This window comes from Herpailurus yagouaroundi, unplaced genomic scaffold (assembly GCF_014898765.1).
Source record: "Herpailurus yagouaroundi ecotype Mexico unplaced genomic scaffold, PumYag 251, whole genome shotgun sequence".
Classification (NCBI taxonomy): Eukaryota; Metazoa; Chordata; class Mammalia; order Carnivora; family Felidae; genus Herpailurus; species Herpailurus yagouaroundi.
The window spans coordinates 1,823,174-1,842,282 of record NW_024412468.1 but is presented as its reverse complement, the minus strand read 5'-3'; the positions used below and the strand labels follow the sequence as shown (position 1 = coordinate 1,842,282).

At 40.0% G+C, this 19,109-nt stretch overlaps 1 protein-coding gene across 1 annotated transcript in view; it reads right to left on the bottom strand.

The window, feature by feature from the left end:
* Window positions 1-19,109, bottom strand: part of DYNC2H1 (dynein cytoplasmic 2 heavy chain 1) — a 351,138-nt gene that overhangs the window by 73,517 nt on the left and 258,512 nt on the right. Inside the window, exon 85 of the mRNA XM_040460797.1 lies at window positions 12,521-12,730. Within this exon, the coding sequence (XP_040316731.1) occupies window positions 12,521-12,730 (210 nt within the window). The remainder of the gene's footprint in view (window positions 1-12,520; window positions 12,731-19,109) is intronic.

Sequence of the window (19,109 nt, the reverse complement as noted above, 5' to 3'; positions counted from 1 at the left end):
AGGGTAGTTCTATTTTCAATTTTTTAAGGAACTTCCATACTGTTCTCCAGAGTGGTTGCACCAGTTTGCATTCACGTCAGCAGGGCAAAAGGGTTCCTCTTTCTCCACATCTTCACCAACATCTGTCATTGCCTAAGTTGTTAATGTTAGCCATCATGACAGGTATGAAGGGGCTATCTCATTGTGATTTTAATTTGTATTTCCCTGATGATGAGTGATGTTGAGCATTTTTTTCATACGTCTGTGGCCGAGACTGGGTCGAGCAACGGCTCCCTGTTGACTCAGCCAACCCGGTGGTTCCCCCTCCCATTCCCCCACTTGCAAGGGCATACGAAAGCCTTGTCAAGGCTGAGAAAGTTAATTCCTGAAGCCTGTGGTCTGTGGGTGTTGGCAGTAATGTTACCCCCCACCCCTTTTCTACCCCGGGTCAAACAGAAACAAACATGGGAACTGTGTTTTGCTAGCAATCTATCAACAAGGTCTTGCTGTGACCCGTTTATTAAGTTCACAAGGTACACAGAACTAAATGTTTTGGCTGGCAGTGATCATGTGAAACCTGTTTATTCTTAGAATGACCTGATCCATAAGAGTCTTATAAAAGATTGTGTACAGCAACAATAAAGCCGTCACTTGGGCCATCAGCCCAGGGGACCCTCCTGTTCCCAAACTGGCTTCTCTTCTCTTTTTCTTACACTCCCCTACCCTCAGGACCCTGATCTCGGTGTTTGTTGCGCCGGTCGCAACATACGTCGGTTGGCCATCTGGATGTCTTCTTTGGAGAAGTGTCTTCATGCCTTTTGCCCATTGCTTCACTGGATTATTTGTTTTGGGGAGTGTTGAGTTTGATAAGTTCTTTATAGATTTTGGATACTAACCCTTTATCTGATAAGTCATTTGCAAATATCTTCTCCCATTCCGTAGGTTGCTTTTAGTTTTGGTGATTGTTTTCTTCGCTGTGCAGAAATTTTTATCTTTATGAAGTCCCAGTAGTTCATTTTTGCTTTCGTTTCCCTTGCCTCCAGAGATGTGTTGAGTAAGAAGGTGCTGCATCCAGTGTCAAAGAGGTTTTTGCCTGCTTTCTCCACTAGGATTTTGATGGCTTCCTTACATTTAGGTAATTCACCCATTTTGAGTTTCTTTTTGTATATGGTGTAAGAAAGTGGTCCAGGTTCAATATTCTGCATGTCGCTGTCCAGTTTTCTCAACCCCATTTGCTGGAGAGATTGTCTTTTTTCCATTGGATATTCCTTCCTGCTTTGTCAAAGATAAGTTAGCCATATGTTTGTGGGTGCACTTCTGGGTTGTGTATTCTGTTCCATTGATCTAAGTGTCTGTTTTTGTGCCAGTACCATACTGTCTTGAAGATTACAGCTTTGTAATACAGCTTGAAGTCCTGGATTGTGATGCCTCCTGCTTTGGTGTTCTTTTTCAGGATTGCTTTGGCTATTTGGGGTCTTTTCTGGTTCCAGAAAAATTTTAGCATTGTTTGTTCTAGCTGTGTGAAGAATGCTGGTGTCATTTTGATAGGGGTTGCATTGAATATGTATATTGCTTTGGGTAGTATCAACATTTTAACAGTATTTGTTCTACCAATTCATGACCTTGGAATGTCTTCCAATTTTTTTGTGTGTCTTCTTCAATTTCTTTCATAAGCTTTCTACAGTTTTCAGTGTATAGATTTTTAACCTCTTTGGTTAGGTTTATTCCTAGGTATTTTATGGGTTTGGGTGCAATTGTAAATGGGATCGATTCCTTGATTTCTCTTTCTGCTGCTTCACTGTTGGTGTATAGAAATACAACCGATTTCTGTGCACTAATTTCACAACCTGCAATTGTGCTGAATTCATGGATCAGTTCTAGCAGTGTTTTGGTAGAATCTTTTGGGTTTTCCACATAGAGTATCATGTCATCTGCAAAGGATGAAAGTTTGACTTCCTCCTTGACCATTTGGATGCCTTTTATTTCTTTGTGTTGTCTGACTGTTGAGGCTAGGACTTCCAATACTATGTTGAATAACAGTGGCAAGTTTAACATCCCTGTTGTGTTCCTGACCTTAAGGGAAAAGCTCTTAGTTCTTCCCCACTGAGGATGATATTAGCTGTGGGTCTTTTGTATATGACTTTTATAATCTTGAGGTATGATCCTCTATCCCCACTTTCTTAAGGGTTTTTAATCAAGAAGGGATGCTATATTTTGTCATGTGCTTTCTCTGTATCTACTGAGAGTATCTCTTTTCTTTTACTGATGTGATGAATCACATTGATTTGTGAATATTGAACCAGCCCTTCATTGCAGGTATAAGTCCCACTTGATCGTGATGAATAATTCTTTTAATGTATTGTTGGATCTGGTTGGCTAGTGTCTTGTTGAGAATTTTTGCATCCATGTTCATCAGGGAAATTGGCCTATAGTTCTCGTTTTTAGTGGGGTCTATGTCTGGTTTTGGAATCAATGTAATACTGGCCTCATAGAATGTCTTTGGCAGTTTCCCTTCCATTTCTAGGTTTTGGAACAGCTTCAAAAAGTAGGTGTTAACACTTCTTTAAATGTTTGGTAGAATTCCCCCTGGAAAGCTGTCAGGCCCTGGACTCTTGTTTTTTGAGAGAATTTTGACTACTAATTCAATTTCTTTACTGGTTATGGCTCTATTCAAATTTTCTATTTCCTCTTGTTTCACTTTTGGTAATTTATGTTTCTACTAATTTGTCCACTATTTGTCCAATAAATTAGGTTGCCTAATTTATTGGCACATAATTGGTCATAATATCTCTTATTATTGTTTGTATTTCTGAAGTGTTGGTTGTGATCTCTCCTCTTTCATTCCTGATTTTATTTATTTTCCTTTTTCTTTTTATCAAACTGGCTAGAAGTTTATCAATTTTGTTAATTCTTTCAAAGAACCAGCTCTGGGTTACACTGATCTGTTCTGTTTTGTATTTTATTTTATTTTGGGGGCAGCAGTATTGATTTCTGTTCTAATCTTTATTATTTCCTATTTCTTCTGCCAGTTTGGGGTTTTATTTGCTGCTCTTTTCTAGCTCTGTAGGGGTAAGGTTAGGTTGTGTTTCTGGGACCTTTCTTCCTTCTTTAGGAAGGCCTGGATTGCTATATACTTTCCTCTTCTGATCACCTTTGCTGCACATCAGAGGTTTTGGGCTGTGGTGTTATCATTTTCATTGGCTTCCATGTACCTGTTAATTTTCTCTTTAACTTCTTGGTTAACTCATTCATTCTTTAATAGAATGTTCCTTAATCTTCAAGTATTTGTTGTTTTTCCAATTTTTTTCTTGTAGTTGATCTCAAGTTTCACAGTGTTGTGGTCTGAAAATATGCACGGTATGATCTCAATTTGTACTTTTGTACTTGTTGGGGGCTGATTTGTATCCCAGTATGCAATCTCCTCTGGAGAATGTTCCACATGCACTTGAGAAGAATGTATTCTGCTGCTTCAGGATGAAATGTTCTGAATATATCTTTTAAGTCCATCTGGTCCAATGCGTCATTCAAAGACACTGTTTCATTGTTGATTTTCTGCTTAGATGATCTGTCCACTGCTGTAAGTGGGGAGTCGAAGTCCCCTACTATTATTGTCAGGGAGTTTATGTTTGTAATTGTTTTATATATTTGGGTACTTCCACGTTGGGGGCATAAATGTTTACAATGGTTAGACTCTCTTGGTGTACAGACCCCTTAATTATGATACAATGCCCTTCTTCATCTCTTGTTACAGTCTTTATTTTAAAATACAGATTGTCTGACAGGAGTATGACAACTCCAGCTTTCCTTTGGCAACCATTAATATGACAGATGGTTCTCCATCCCTTTATTTTCAATCTTAAGGTGTCTTTAGGTCTAAAGTGGGTCTCTTGTAAACAGCATATAGATGGATCTTGTTTTCTTATCCATCTTTTACCCTATGTCTTTTGATTGGAGCGTTTAGTCCATTGACATTTAGAGTGAATACTGAAAGATACGAATTTATTGCCATTGTGTTGCCTGTAGAGTTGGAGTTTCTGGTGGTGTTCTCTGTTGCTTTCTAGTCTTTGTTGCTTTTGGTCTTTTTTATTTTGTTTCATCTTTTCTCCCCTCAGAGACTCCCCTTTGAAATTTCTTGCAGGGCTGGTTGAGTGGTCACAAACTCCTTTAGTTTTTGTCTGGGAAACTCTTTATCTCTCCTTCTATTTTGAAGACAGCCTTGCTGAATAAAGAATTCTTGGCCACATATTTTTTCCAATTCAGCATGTTGAATATATCCTGCCACTCTTTCTGGTCTGCCATGTTTCTGTGGATAGGTCTGCTGTGAATCTGATCTGTCTTCCCTTATAGGTTAAGGACTTTTTTTCTTTGCTGCTTTCATGATTCTTTGTCTGTATATTTTGTAAATGTGACTACGATATGCCTTGTTGATGGCCTGTTTTTGTTGAATCTAATGGAAGTCTGTGCTTCCTGGATTTTGATGTCTGTGTCTTTCCCCAGGTTAGGAAAGCTTTCCACTATGAGTTGCTCACATAACCCTTCTACCCCTTTTTCTCTCTCTTCATCTTCTGGGACTCCTATGACTCGGATGTTATTCCTTTTTAATTAGTCAATTTGTTCTCTAATTCTTCTATCATGCTCCTTTGCCTTAGTTTCCCTCTTTTTTCCTGCTTCATTATTCTCTGTAAGTTTGTCCTCTACACTGCTGATTCACTACTCTGCTTCATCCATCCTTGCCACTGTGGCATACATTTGAGATTGCAGCTCAGTTACAACATTTTTTATTTTGCCCTGACTAGACTACTTATTTTATCTCCACAGAAAGGGATTCTATGCTTTTTTCAACCCCAGTTAGTATTCTAGTATTTTTATGATTCTAAATGTGGGTTCAGACATTTTGTTGATATCTGTGTTAAGTCCCTGGCTATTTCTTCCTGTTCTTTCTTTTGTGGTGAATTCCTTCTTTTTGTCATTTTGGAGGAAAAAAAAGAATTAATAAAAAATAAAATTAAAAAATTTCAAAACAATTCAAAAAAAACAAATAAAGGAAGCTAGATCTTACATGTATTTTCGTCTGGTTGTTGAAATAAGCTTGAAAGAATAGAGAAAAAAGGGATAGAAAATAAAAAAGACAAACCATTAAAAATTAATAGAAAGGTATACAATAAAATAGAATAAAGTGAAATAAAGTAAAATAGAATAAACAATTCACAAAAAAATAAAAATATGGAGTATATAGTAAAAGAAATTTTAAAACTTTTTCATAAAAACAGAAAATGAAAATAATTTTTTTCTCTTTTTGCATCCAAGAATAAGAAAAAAAAAGGACTCGATGGACCAGCGCATAGAATGAAATTACATTCAGTTTCCCCTAGAAATCTAACTATGAAGCACTTTATAGTCTGTGCACTAAGCAGGCAGAGGGACTTGTAGTGGTCTTGTAGAGCATGTTCTTGGAGGGCACAGTTGGGTAAGCACTTGGTGTGATAGCTCCATTCTCCACTAAGTGGTACTGCTTAGGTTACTGGGGTGGATCAGTGTGGTGCGCATGTGAGTGTGCAAGAGAGGTGAAAATGGTATCACCCAGCTTCCCAGTCTCTAACACCAGAATTCTGTGCTCTCACCAAGCAGTCATCAGGCGTGCCTCCTTTGTCTCCGGTTTCCATCCACTCCCCGCTTCTACACTGTCCATGTCCATGCTGTCAGCCTGCCAGGCAGTACCTCTCTCCCAAATTTTATGTCAGATGGGGCTGTGCTTCCAAACCCCTCACTTCTGAGAGCCCTGCAGTTTGGACCTGCTCTAACCTTCTGGGGGAGGGTCTCCCTGAGCAATGGCTGGCTGCTGGCTGCCTCCAGGAATGCTCATGCAACCGTGCCACTGCAGAGGTCCAGAGACTGCCACCAGATGCCAGCCTGCCCTAGAAAAAGTACGCACAACTGTGTAGCAGTAGTGGTTCAGGGACTATGACAAATCACAACACACAAATGGCACCAGGCTTCACTGTACCCTAATGTCCTTGTTCCAACACCACCAAACGTGGCTATTCTCCAGGGTCCATTGGGACCTATGCCCATGGAGAGACCACATAGCCTCTACCAAATGCCCTTCAAGCAGGTGAACCGTTTCTCCCTATGTGCCCCGAGGAGGCTGCCTGTTAATGGGGATTCACCTTTCCTCGCCACCAAAGCTCCACCAGCTATCGAGCTTTGGAGTTTCCAACTCTGTGCTCCCCCGTTTCTAGAGTCCTAATAGTGCCGAAACCCTCTCCTTTCTCCCTTTCTTGTTCAATCCCTTGTGGATGTTTCCACTCTTTCTCTTTCTCTCCAGCTGCTCTTGGGGGGCATGCTTTTCCTGCACTCCACCCATCTCTGTCCTTTCTCTGCAATAGCTCCCTACCCTCCATGGCTTCTCTCTCCCCCAGTTCACCTCTTCGGGCCTCATATCTGCTGAGTTCTGTGGCTCAAGTTATGCAGATTGTTCTGTTAATCCTCAGATCAGTTTTCTAGGTGTGCAGGATGGTTTGGTGCTGATCTAGCTGCATTTCAAGGACGAGAGAAGCAGAGAACTTCCACCTGCTCCACCATCTTGGCCCCTCCCTAGTACACACTTTTAACTTACTATGGTCTATCTTCAAATAACAATAAATATTAAGGGATGCTAATAAAACTTCAAATAATATTAATGAAACTTCACATATAGCATGAAAGTCTTATAACATTGTACTTCCATTTCCACTGCTAAATTAAGAAAAAAGGACAAAGAGAAGAATAAACTCTAAAGTTAAAATCTCTTCTAAAAACAAAAAGTATATGTTCTCTTATCATGCACAAAAATGGTATTAAGTTAGGTATACTGAAAGAGAATTCCAAGATACTGGAGATTCTGGGTCTTCACAGGCCCCTGTGCTCTTATGTACATCAGTAGGAACTGATTTCCATTTGTACGTGTATCTAACAGAATTCTAGTTATAAGTGAAGCGAGAGATGAGGAGATGGGGCAATTCCATGCCAGCATTTGATAAGCCTTTGGAGAGGAGTACGTGGAGTTCAATGCTCACAAAGCAGGGGAGTGTCTCTTAGAACAAAGACCACCGTGTAGCTGTGTGATATAAGTAATGAGTAAGTGGCGGACAGGGTGGGAAGAACACAGATGTAGGAAACAGCATGGGGATTGCAGTGTGGGCTCTGACACTTTATAGGATAGCATCCCCGTTCTGCTTTAGTTTTCTAAGTAGAAGGGGGATGATGAGAGCAGAAGATGAGCAAAGGGCTACAAAAGTGCTCTGAACTGGTAAAGTTTATGTAAAACGTGTGCTACTACTTTAATAGAAAAACGCCAATCATTCACTATTAATGATTATCATTCGGTTAAACATTTGATGACTTTTTAAAGCACTATTTGCATGAAGGTAGGTAAATTTTAGAAGAGGGAGCAATGATGGGGGTGGTCATCGACACTGGTGGGTGAGGCAGGGAAGCCTGAAGGTGACCACGGCTCCCACCTGTCTTCACAGAGTTCTGACCACAGACGGCGTGGGCCCGCAGCAGAACCACGTCAATGTCTGACAACACGCAAAGTCAGGGTAACACAGAGTGTGATCACCACAGTCAGGGTTGGGGCCCAGGTGCTGTGGGTGCACCTGGTCTGGAGGACCCATTGTGAGACCCCTGCTGTCAAGGAGACCAGGGCAGGGACAGGAGTAAAGGACACACTGTCCAGCAGAGATCTTAACTCTTAGATGCCCTGAGCCTCGGTAGTGCAGCTCCGTATGTAGAGATGCCCATCTGAACAGAGTGCACTGTTCAGCCAGAAGGACGAAATGATTTTCTATTGTATCTTTTCAATTCTTAGCTTTTAAATTGTAATTTAAAGCCTATGTCCTAATATGAAAAGAAGAGTAACAATATTTTACAGTATTGTTGTCTTTAACAAACATTGTAAGTATTGTGACTTTTTACAAAAGAAGTTTTAGTAGATCATCAGAATCTGTCAAACAGATAAAAGTCATAATTCTCTTAAGTCTTACTCCAATCATGTCAGACACAGTAAAGAAAATGTCAAGTACTGAACTATTTCCTAAATTACATTAAATCATATCACTTAATACAGAACTTGTCACATTCAAATGTAATAAAACATTTAATTTTTATCTTGAAAGAAATGGGATAGTACTGGACCCACAATTTTTGGTAAAACTCATTGGGAAGTAAATGTCAGAAACTATTTTACGGATCTTGTCTTGGTGAAGGTCAGCCTGGTCTCAGCGGAGTCTCATCAGACACCCGGACACATCTCAAGACACTCTCTGGGGTATAATATAAATGTGCTTTGCAAAACATACTTTCATCCTCGGAAAGAAGTTTAATCAATTTGTTTTCAATATCACTGTTTTTGAAATACTTTTTGGCAAATTACAAAAAGTATTTCAAAAACAGTGATATTTTAGAGGCTGTATATCTCACTTCCAAGTGTAACACACAAACCTTCATTTAATACATTAATGAAGATTGTCTACACCCTAAACTCACCGTAATGAAGAAGTCATCCGGCCCTGGTGCTGTGCCAAGCATGCAAACACTGAGTAGAGCTCAGTGAGCCAAAGAAGAGAAAGACTTGCTGTCAAGAATGAAAAATCTATGACCTCGCGAAAAACACCATCCCTTAGTCCTACTCAAGGGAAATGTTCACATAATAAAGCCCATTGAATTTTTTATCTTTCAATATGGTCTTAATGTAAGCCACATTATTATACAATTATAAAAAATATTTCTTCATTTTTTCAAGTGTTTATGCCCAAATTCACCCAGATGGTTTACAGGCCAGGTATGCCGATTAACACCACATACGACCCGCTCGATTACCCCACTCCAGGCCGTAACCAACTCTTGGTAGGGTGACTACACAATAACGTATGTGGCATCCCTACTTCGGTTAACTCGTTTTGCAGTGTTACCAGTCAGCTACTCCAAAAGCAGCTTTTTACATAAAAAAGTTCTCTTAAAGTAACAGTAACAAAAACAACTAAAATTTAGAGGGTGCTTGCTCTAAGGTGCCAAGCACTTTACCTATGAGTCAATTTAATTTCCATACCAATCCCTTAGAGTAGGTACCATTATTATCCTTATTTGACAAGTAAGAAAACTAAGTTTAGGGGCACCTGGGAGGCTCAGTGGGTTAAGCACCCGACTCTTGATTTCGGCTCAGGTCATGGTCTCATGGTTTGAGGGATGGAGCCCCCCGTGATGCGGAGCCTGCTTGGGATTCTCTGTCTCCCTCTCTCTCTGCTTCTGCCCTGCTGGCATGCGCGCACACGCCGTCTCTCCCTCTCTCTCAAAAGAATGAAATCATGCCATTGACAACAACGTGGATGGAACTGGAAAGTATTATGCCAAGTGAAAGAAGTCAGTCAGAGAAAGACAGATAACATGTTTTCACTCATATGTGGAATTTGAGAAACTTAACAGAAGACAACGGGGTAAGGGAAGGGGAAAAATGGTGTCAAATAGAGGGCGAGGCAAACCATAAGAGACTCTTAAAGACAGAGAACAAACAGGGTTGCAGGGGGGTGGGGTGGGTTGGGGGATGGGCTAGATGGGGGATGGGCACTGAGGAGGGGACCTGTTGGGATGAGCACTGGGTGTTGTACGTACGTGATGAACCGTGGGAAATCTACTCTCAAAACAAAGAGCTCACTATAAACTCTGTAGGTTAGCTAACTAGACAATAAATTATATTAGAAAATCATAATAAACTTAAAAAAAAAAGTTTAGAGAGGTTTACGTGACTTGCCCACAGTCACACAGCTCCTAAGTGGCAGACAGACCTATTCCACAGGCCACATTCTTAGCCATTCTGTGTCATTATTTCTACATAAAAATACTCTTATTGCCTACAGATTTTAATCCCAACACCTTTTCTTCGGCTTTTTAAAAGCCTGAAGATCTGACCTAAGCTTAATTCTCTACACTCCGTTGTACACGAGTCCCTCTGAACTCTGTTCTCTACTGTATAAGCGGTGTTCTGCCATCAGTGTTACTCTCCTCCTACACCTAATTCCACTGTAATTAAATGTAATACCATACATCTTGCCCTTAGGCAGCATGTAGTTGGATTTTAAAGAAATACACTCTCAGGAAGATTAAAGTGTTGATAAATTTACATCTTTTACATTTATATGGAAGGGAGACCTGCCTGGGTTCATCTTGACTGTACAACTACTGGTATAATAGTTAAGCCATTTAATACCTCTGTGTCTCTGGTTAGGTCACTTAACACATTCTGCCTCAGGATCCTCACACTAGAATAATGTTAACAGTAGCACCACCGTGTATTGTTAATGTGGTGATTAATGAGCTAATTAACAGAAAGTTCTTCAAAGCTCTTAGAATCCTGTGTTTCCTTGAAATGGTAAGAAGCTTTCATGATAGGTGACGTATCTACTTTAAATTAAAAATCAATTAGATACAACTTCTAGTGTAACATACTACAGCATTTTGATTATGATTGACTCAAGTAGTTGTAGCAACGCCATCTTGTATGTTCAAATAGACCAGACTTTAAGTTGAGCATCAGGGTTTTCCCTATGTTAAGGGTAAACAGTGTCAGGGCATGGGGGGAGAATCAGACTCTTTTCTAAGTTCCTATAGAACCCAGGGACATCTTCTCCAGATGCCAAGTTCTGCAGGGTTCATGTTCTCCAAGTCACTAAAATAAACCTATGGCAGATACTCCAATCATTTTGTTTCTCCCCATGGATCTGTAATACATGGATTTTACTGACATGTATACATGTCTGTACGTACACACATACATACATGTCACACACATGCTAATTATTCAGCAAGAGACATGATTTCCCTTTCTTCTGCTAAAAGTACCTTGATTTTTCCACCAGATAACCATCCCTCCCTTACTTGCAGTATACACATTAACAGATGAAGCTGAATCTATCTCCAGCTGCTGGGACAGGCATTCAGGCGAAGCCCTAGCCAATGAGAGCTTTGCAAATCCTGCCCAGAGAACGACCAAGGGACTACACAAGCCAATCATTTTGGATTACAGCTAATCCCAAGATTTTTGCTTGAGTTACCGGGAAAAAGGTTTCTTTTCTGTTGGACTTGGAGCTCAGAGGATAACAAGACTCAGACTGCCAGGATACCACCATGTACAGAGAACCTGCCCCAAAGTGAAATCAACACACATACATACATATATATACATACACACACACACACACACATACATAGACACATGCATACATATATACACATCCACTCATACATACACACATACATATACACACACATACATATAAATGTACACATGCATACATACACACATATATACACATCCATCCACACACACATACATATATACACATATACATACACATGCATACATAATACACACACATACATATATACACACACATAGATACATACACATGCATACATAATACACATACATACACATATACATACATACACATATACACACATACATATATACACATATACATACACACACATGCATACACACATATATACACATCCATCCATCCATGCACACACACATATACATACACATGCATACATGCACACATACATATATATGTACGCATGCATACATATACACACATCATATATACACACACATACATATATACACATCCATCTATATGTACACACATACATATACGCATACACATACATACATATATACACATCCACCCATATGTAGACACGTACATATATACATACACATACATATATACACACACACACTCATCCATACTTACACACATACATATATACACACACATGCACACATATATACACACATGCATATATACACATCCATCCATACGTATACACATACATATATACACACATATATACACACATGTGCATACACACCTACATGTATACACACATGCATACATACACATATGTATATACACACACATACACGTATATACACACATACATACACGTATATACACACATACATACACATCTATCCATATGTACATGCACATGTACATATATACACACCCACCCATCCATACACACATACATATATATATATATATATATATATATATATATATATACACATACACACATATATACACATATATAAACACACATACACATTCATATATACACATCCATACACACACACACATATACAAACATACACACCTATATGCATATATACACACACACACACATATATACACAAACACATGCACACATATACATGTGTGTATGTCTATGCACTCACATACAACGTGCCTAGACAGGTAGATAAACAACACAAGCTAAGATCCTAGTGACAATTTGAAGCCCCTGCCTCAAGGTGACTTCATGTTGGCCCCCCTGGGATCCTCCACTTACATCAGCCAATGAATTCCTACCTGGCTTAAGCTAGCTTGACTTGGATTTTCTATTACTATTAACTGTAAGACTTGACAAATGTATACATAATGGAACAGTCACTTTTTATAAGGGAATAAAAACACGTGTCCTTAATTGGGCTTACCTTTTGGTTTAGTAAAGCGCTGGCCAGTTTCTGTACTTCTGAACTCAGTAAGGTAGTCCCTCTGATGACTTTGCTGAGAGCGGCAAGAGACTGGTGGACGGTCTGCACTAAGCGAATGGCATTGAACTGTTCCAGGACGATGAAGGACAGTACAGGAGACCCTTGTCGATCGTTAGGAGGACACACCTTCTGATGAATCAGGTTGGAGTTCTAAAAGAACAGTATGCCAGGTCATCCTTCTGGAAACGTGGCATAAACTACTGACACCACAACACTTCACAAGGTACTAAGATCCTCTGTGGTCCCACTCGGTTTTGAAACCCTGGTGTCTAAAGGTGGCCGCATGTGTTACATGTGGAACCACACAGGAAAGGGGTAGGCAGGGGTCTGGGGGAGCCACACGGAGCAGCAGTGGTCCGCACAGGAGCAAGAATGGGGATCGATGGCCCCTCTGAGCCAAAGCAGACAGCACAGTACAGCTACACTGTGAATACACAGAGAAGACATCACGCTTTCAGACAAATGTCAATGGATATTTAATTCAAATACGTATGAGCTAAATTCACCATGAATAAATTACAACATCCAAACAGCATAATTTGTGGTGAAACTACTGAGGGATTACAGTCGTATCTTTAGTCAGCTGATTATTTTAGGGAAAGCCTTTTTCTAATGACTAAATACATTTGAGTAAATTGTGTTCCTTTGAAGAATGGCTTTGACATTTTAAAGTTCATCTTGTCATTAAAAAGCTAAGTGTATTCAGAGAAAATCATTATGTGATTATGGAGCTGCTGGGGGAAATGGTTATGGATACTTTAAATCTTAACTATGAAGCAAGGATTATCTTTTAGACAAGGAAACCTACCCTAACTGGGCACAAAATAGGTGCAAATCCAGGATTTTGTATTTTAACTGAAATAATTTTCTAACTAGGATACTATATTAGACTTAAGTAAAATGACACACGAAGTAGTATTTTGTTTTTAACAGAGATTTTAGAAGATGGTTCTCTCTCAGAGTATTTTTGTCACCCATGGAAATTCTAGCATTGACTAGGCAAAGGTTAGCAATTTTTCCCACGAAGGTCCAGAGAGCAAACACACCAGGCTTTGTGGGTCCTAAGTTCTCTGTCATAATTACTCAAATATGCTGTTGTGGTGTCGAAGTGGCCACAGCACAGAAATGAAAAGACAAGGCAGGGTTTCAATAAAACTATTTCCAGAAAATGAGGGCAGGTGTGTCCCTTGGGCAGTACTTTGCCAGGCTCTAGGGGACATTATCACTGAGTCATGCATTGGTCTATGTGACATCAAGGTCCTGTGAGATACGTGACTCGATGACACTGGTAAGACTGCGTTACCCGCGGTGTATACAACAATGACCAACAAGTGCACAGAGGCGGTGGTTGTTCCTGTTCACATGGCCATGTCTTTGTCCAACATACTTTTTCTAGGATAAGGAAGATACTGAAAGACTCAACATACAATCATTTTAAAGAGCCAAAAAACAAACTAGAAACAGACACAACAGATAGGTGGTTCTACAAAGGTTACAGAAAAGGGGGTAATATCTTCATTTCCATGTGGTAGTAAGTTCACTTTCATCCTCTGGTAATTCTTCATTCTTCTCCAGATAATTATTTCCCAAAATCTTTCTGGGGCAGAAACCACCTTTCCTGAGTCTTAGTCCCTATGATTAAGCCCAAACCAAGAGTTTACTCAACTCAAAGAAAGAAATGAGTGTGTGACTTAGGGTTTCAGTTAACGGAGTGCTTCATTCTCGCGATCACGGAGAGAGCACACGGCTAACGAGAGACACTCCAGGGCCACACAGATCCCACTGGGCCTCCGGATAAGAGACAATGGTTTCTTTCCATCAGCCGGAAACTAGGAGAGCCCAAGGTAGAGAACAGGTGCAGTGGTTCTGGGACAACAGGGGGACGGCTCTTTCTGTCTCTTTCTGTCTCTCTCTCTCTCTCTCTCTCTCTCTCTCTCTCTCACACACACACACACACACACACACACACACACACACACGTAACACATATATAAGCGTGTTCCTAATCAGACACACGTAGATTAACACGTACATGTAATCTACATACAAACCCATTCCTAATCAGACACACGTATGTACTGCATACATGTAATGCATATAAGTATAAATGCATTCTTAATGAGAAAGGTCCAAAGTTTGAAATTCCTGGAAGAAACTATGTCTCTCCAGAAATGGATGTCTGACAAGATTGTGGAAGGGAAAGGGGAGGAAGGGAACAAAAAAGGAAATAAAATAGGACTAAGTTCTAAGAGGAAGTTCAAGGGCAGAAAGATCCAACAGCCCATTACCAGGTCAGATGGCTGCTCTGTCATTTCATTTCACTGGTCAAACACAGCTTTACTAAACATGGTTAACGACTGACTATTCCTAGGATCTATGCCAAGGTCCTGAATGAACCAAAGGAATCCAAACCAGCCACATGTATGTATTTATTTAGTTTTAATTTTTTTTTTAAAGTTTATTTTTGAGAGAGAGAGAGACAGACCATGAATGGGGGAGGGGCAGAGAGAGAGCGAGACACAGAGTCCAAAGCAGGCTCCAGGCTCTGAGAGGTCAGCACAGAGCCCGACGCGAGGCTCGAACTCACAGACTGCGGGATCACGACCTGAGCTAAAGTCGGACGCTCAGCTGAATGAACCACCCAGGCGCCCCCAAACCAGCCACAGTCTTTTTTTTTTTCAATATATGAAATTTATTGTCAAATTGGTTTCCATACAACACTCAGTGCCATCCCAAAAGGTGCCCTCCTCAATACCCATCACCCACCCTCCCCTCCCTCCCACCCCCCATCAACCTTCAGTTTGTTCTCAGTTTTTAAGAGTCTCTTATGCTTTGGCTCTCTCCCACTCTAACCTCTTTTATCTTTTTCCTTCCCCTCCCCCATGGGTTTCTGTTAAGTTTCTCAGGATCCACGTAAGAGTGAAAACCTATGGTATCTGTCTTTCTCTGTATGGCTTATTTCACTTAGCATCACACTCTCCAGTTCCATTCATGTTGCAACAAAGGCCCCTATTTCATTCTTTCTCATTGCCACGTAGTACTCCATTGTGTATATAAACCGCAATTTCTTTATCCATTCATCAGTTGATGGACATTTATGCTCTTTCCATAATTTGGCTATTGTTGAGAGTGCTGCTATGAACATTGGGGTACAAGTGCCCCTATGCATCAGTACTCCTGTATCCCTTGGGTAAATTCCTAGCAGTGCTACTGCTGGGTCATAGGGTAGGTCTATTTTTTAATTTTCTGAGGAACCTCCACACTGCTTTCCAGAGCGGCTGCACCAATTTGCATTCCCACCAACAGTGCAAGAGGGTTCCTGTTTCTCCACATCCTCTCCAGCATCTATAGTCTCCTGATTTGTTCATTTTGGCCACTCTGACTGGCGTGAGGTGATATCTGAGTGTGGTTTTGATTTGTATTTCCCTGATGAGGAGCAACATTGAGCATCTTTTCATGTGCCTGTTGGCCATCCGGATGTCTTCTTTAGAGAAGTGTCTATTCATGTTTTCTGCCCATTTCTTCACTGGGTTATTTGTTTTTCGGGTGTGGAGATTGGTGAGCTCTTTATAGATTTTGGATACTAGCCCTTTGTCTGATATGTCATTTGCAAATATCTTTTCCCATTCCGTTGGTTGCCTTTTAGTTTTGTTGACTGTTTCCTTTGCTGTGCAGAAGCTTTTTATCTTCATAAGGTCCCAGTAATTCATTTTTGCTTTTAATTCCCTTGCCTTTGGGGATGAGTCGAGTAAGAAATTGCTACGGCTGAGGTCAGAGAGGTCTTTTCCTGCTTTCTCCTCTAGGGTTTGGATGGTTTCCTGTCTCACATTCAGGTCCTTTATGCATTTTGAGTTTATTTTTGTGAATGTTGTGAGAAAGTGGTCTAGTTTCAACCTTCTGCATGTTGCTGTCCAGTTCTCCCAGCACCATTTGTTAAAGAGACTGTCTTTTCTCCATTGGATGTTCTTTCCTGCTTTGTCAAAGATGAGTTGGCCATACGTTTGTGGGTCTAGTTCTGGGGTTTCTATTCTATTCCATTGGTCTATGTGTCTGTTTTTGTGCCAATACCATGCTGTCTTGATGATGACAGCTTTGTAGTAGAGGCTAAAGTCTGGCATTGTGATGCCTCCCGCTTTGGTCTTCTTCTTCAAAATTACTTTGGCTACTCGGGGCCTTTTGTGGTTCCATATGAATTTTAGGATTGCTTGTTCTAGTTTCGAGAAGAATGCTAGTGCAATTCTGATTGGGATTGCATTGAATGTGTAGATAGCTTTGGGTAGTATTGACATTTTAACAATATTTATTCTTCCAATCCATGAGCAGGGAATGTCTTTCCATTTCTTTATATCTTCTTCAATTTCCTTCATAAGCTTTCTATAGCTTTCAGCATTTAGATCTTTTACATCTTTGGTTAGATTTATCCGTAGGTATTTTATGCTTCTTGGTGCAATTGTGAATGGGATCAGTTTCTTTATTTGTCTTTCTGTTGCTTCATTGTTAGTGTATAAGAATGCAACTGATTTCTGTACATTGATTTTGTATCCTGCAACTTTGCTGAATTCATGTATCAGTTCTAGCAGACTTTTGGTGGAGTCTGTCAGATTTCCCATGTATAGTATCATGTCATCTGCCAAAAGTGAAAGCTTGACTTCATCTTTGCCAATTTTGATGCCTTTGATTTCCTTTTGTTGTCTGATTGCTGATGCTAGAACTTCCAACACTATGTTAAACAACAGTGGTGAGAGTGGACATCCCTGTCGTGTTCCTGATCTCAGGGAAAAAGCTCTCAGTTTTTCCCCATTGAGGATGATGTTAGCTGTGGGCTTTTATAAATGGCTTTTATGATCTTTAAGTATGTTCCCTCTATCCCGACTTTCTCAAGGGTTTTTATTAAGAAAGGGTGCTGAATTTTGTCAAATGCCTTCTCTGCATCGATTGACAGGATCATATGGTTCTTATCTCTTCTATTAATGTGATGTATCACGTTGATTGATTTGTGAATGTTGAACCAGCCCTGAATCCCAGGAATGAATCCCACTTGATCATGGTGAATAATTTTTTTTATATGCTGTTGAATTTGATTTGCTAGTATCTTATTGAGAATTTTTGCATCCATATTCATCAGGGATATTGGCCTGTAGTTCTTTTTTACTGGGTCTCTGTCTGGTTTAGGAATCAAAGTAATACTGGCTTCATAGAATGAGTCTGGAAGTTTTCCTTCCCTTTCTATTTCTTGGAATAGCTTGAGAAGGATAGGTACTATCTCTGCTTTAAATGTCTGGTAGAATTCCCCAGGGAAGCCATCTGGTCCTGGACTCTTATTTGTTGGGAGATTTTTGATAACCGATTCCATTTCTTCGCTGGTTATGGGTCTGTTCAAGCTTTCTATTTCCTCCAGATTGAGTTTTGGAAGAGTGTGGGTGTTTAGGAATTTGTCCATTTCTTCCAGGTTGTCCAATTTGTTGGCATATAATTTTTCATAGTATTCCCTGATAATTGCTTGTATCTCTGAGGGATTGGTTGTAATAATTCCATTTTCATTCATGATTTTATCTATTTGGGTCATCTCCCTTTTCTTTTTGAGAAGCCTGGCTAGAGGTTTGTCAATTTTGTTTATTTTTTCAAAAAACCAACTCTTGGTTTCGTTGATCTACTCTCCAGTTTTTTTAGATTCTATATTGTTTATTTCTGCTCTGATCTTTATTGTTTCTCTTCTTCTGCTGGGTTTAGGCTGCCTTTGCTGTTGTGCTTCTATTTCCTTTAGGTGTGCTGTTAGATTTTGTATTGGGGATTTTTCTTGTTTCTTGAGATAGGCCTGGACTGCAATGTATTTTCCTCTCAGGACTGCCTTCGCTGCATCCCAAAGCGTTTGGATTGTTGTATTTTCATTTTCATTTGTTTCCATATATTTTTTAATTTCTTCTCTAATTGCCTGGTTGACCCACTCATTCGTTAGTAGGGTGTTCTTTAACCTCCATGCTTTTGGAGGTTTTCCAGACTTTTTCCTGTGGTTGATTTCAAGCTTCATAGCACTGTGGTCTGAAAGTATGCATGGTATGATTTCAATTCTTGTATACTTATGAAGGGCTGTTTTGTGACCCAGTATGTGATCTATCTTGGAGAATGTTCCATGTGCACTCGAGAAGAAAGTATATTCTGTTGCTTTGGGATGCAGAGTTCTAAATAGATCTGTCAAGTCCATCTGATCCAATGTATCATTCAGGGCCCTTGTTTCTTTATTGACCGTGTGTCTAGATGACCTATCCATTGCTGTAAGTGGAGTGTTAAAGTCCCCTGCAATTACCACATTCTTACCAATAAGGTTGCTTATGTTTATGTGTAATTGTTTTATATATTTGGGGGCTCCCGTATTCGGCGCATAGACATTTATAATTGTTAGCTCTTCCTGATGGATAGACCCTGTAATTATTATATAATGCCCTTCTTCATCTCTTGTTACAGCCTTTAATTTAAAGTCTGGTTTGTCTGATATAAGTATGGCTACTCCAGCTTTCTTTTGGCTTCCAGT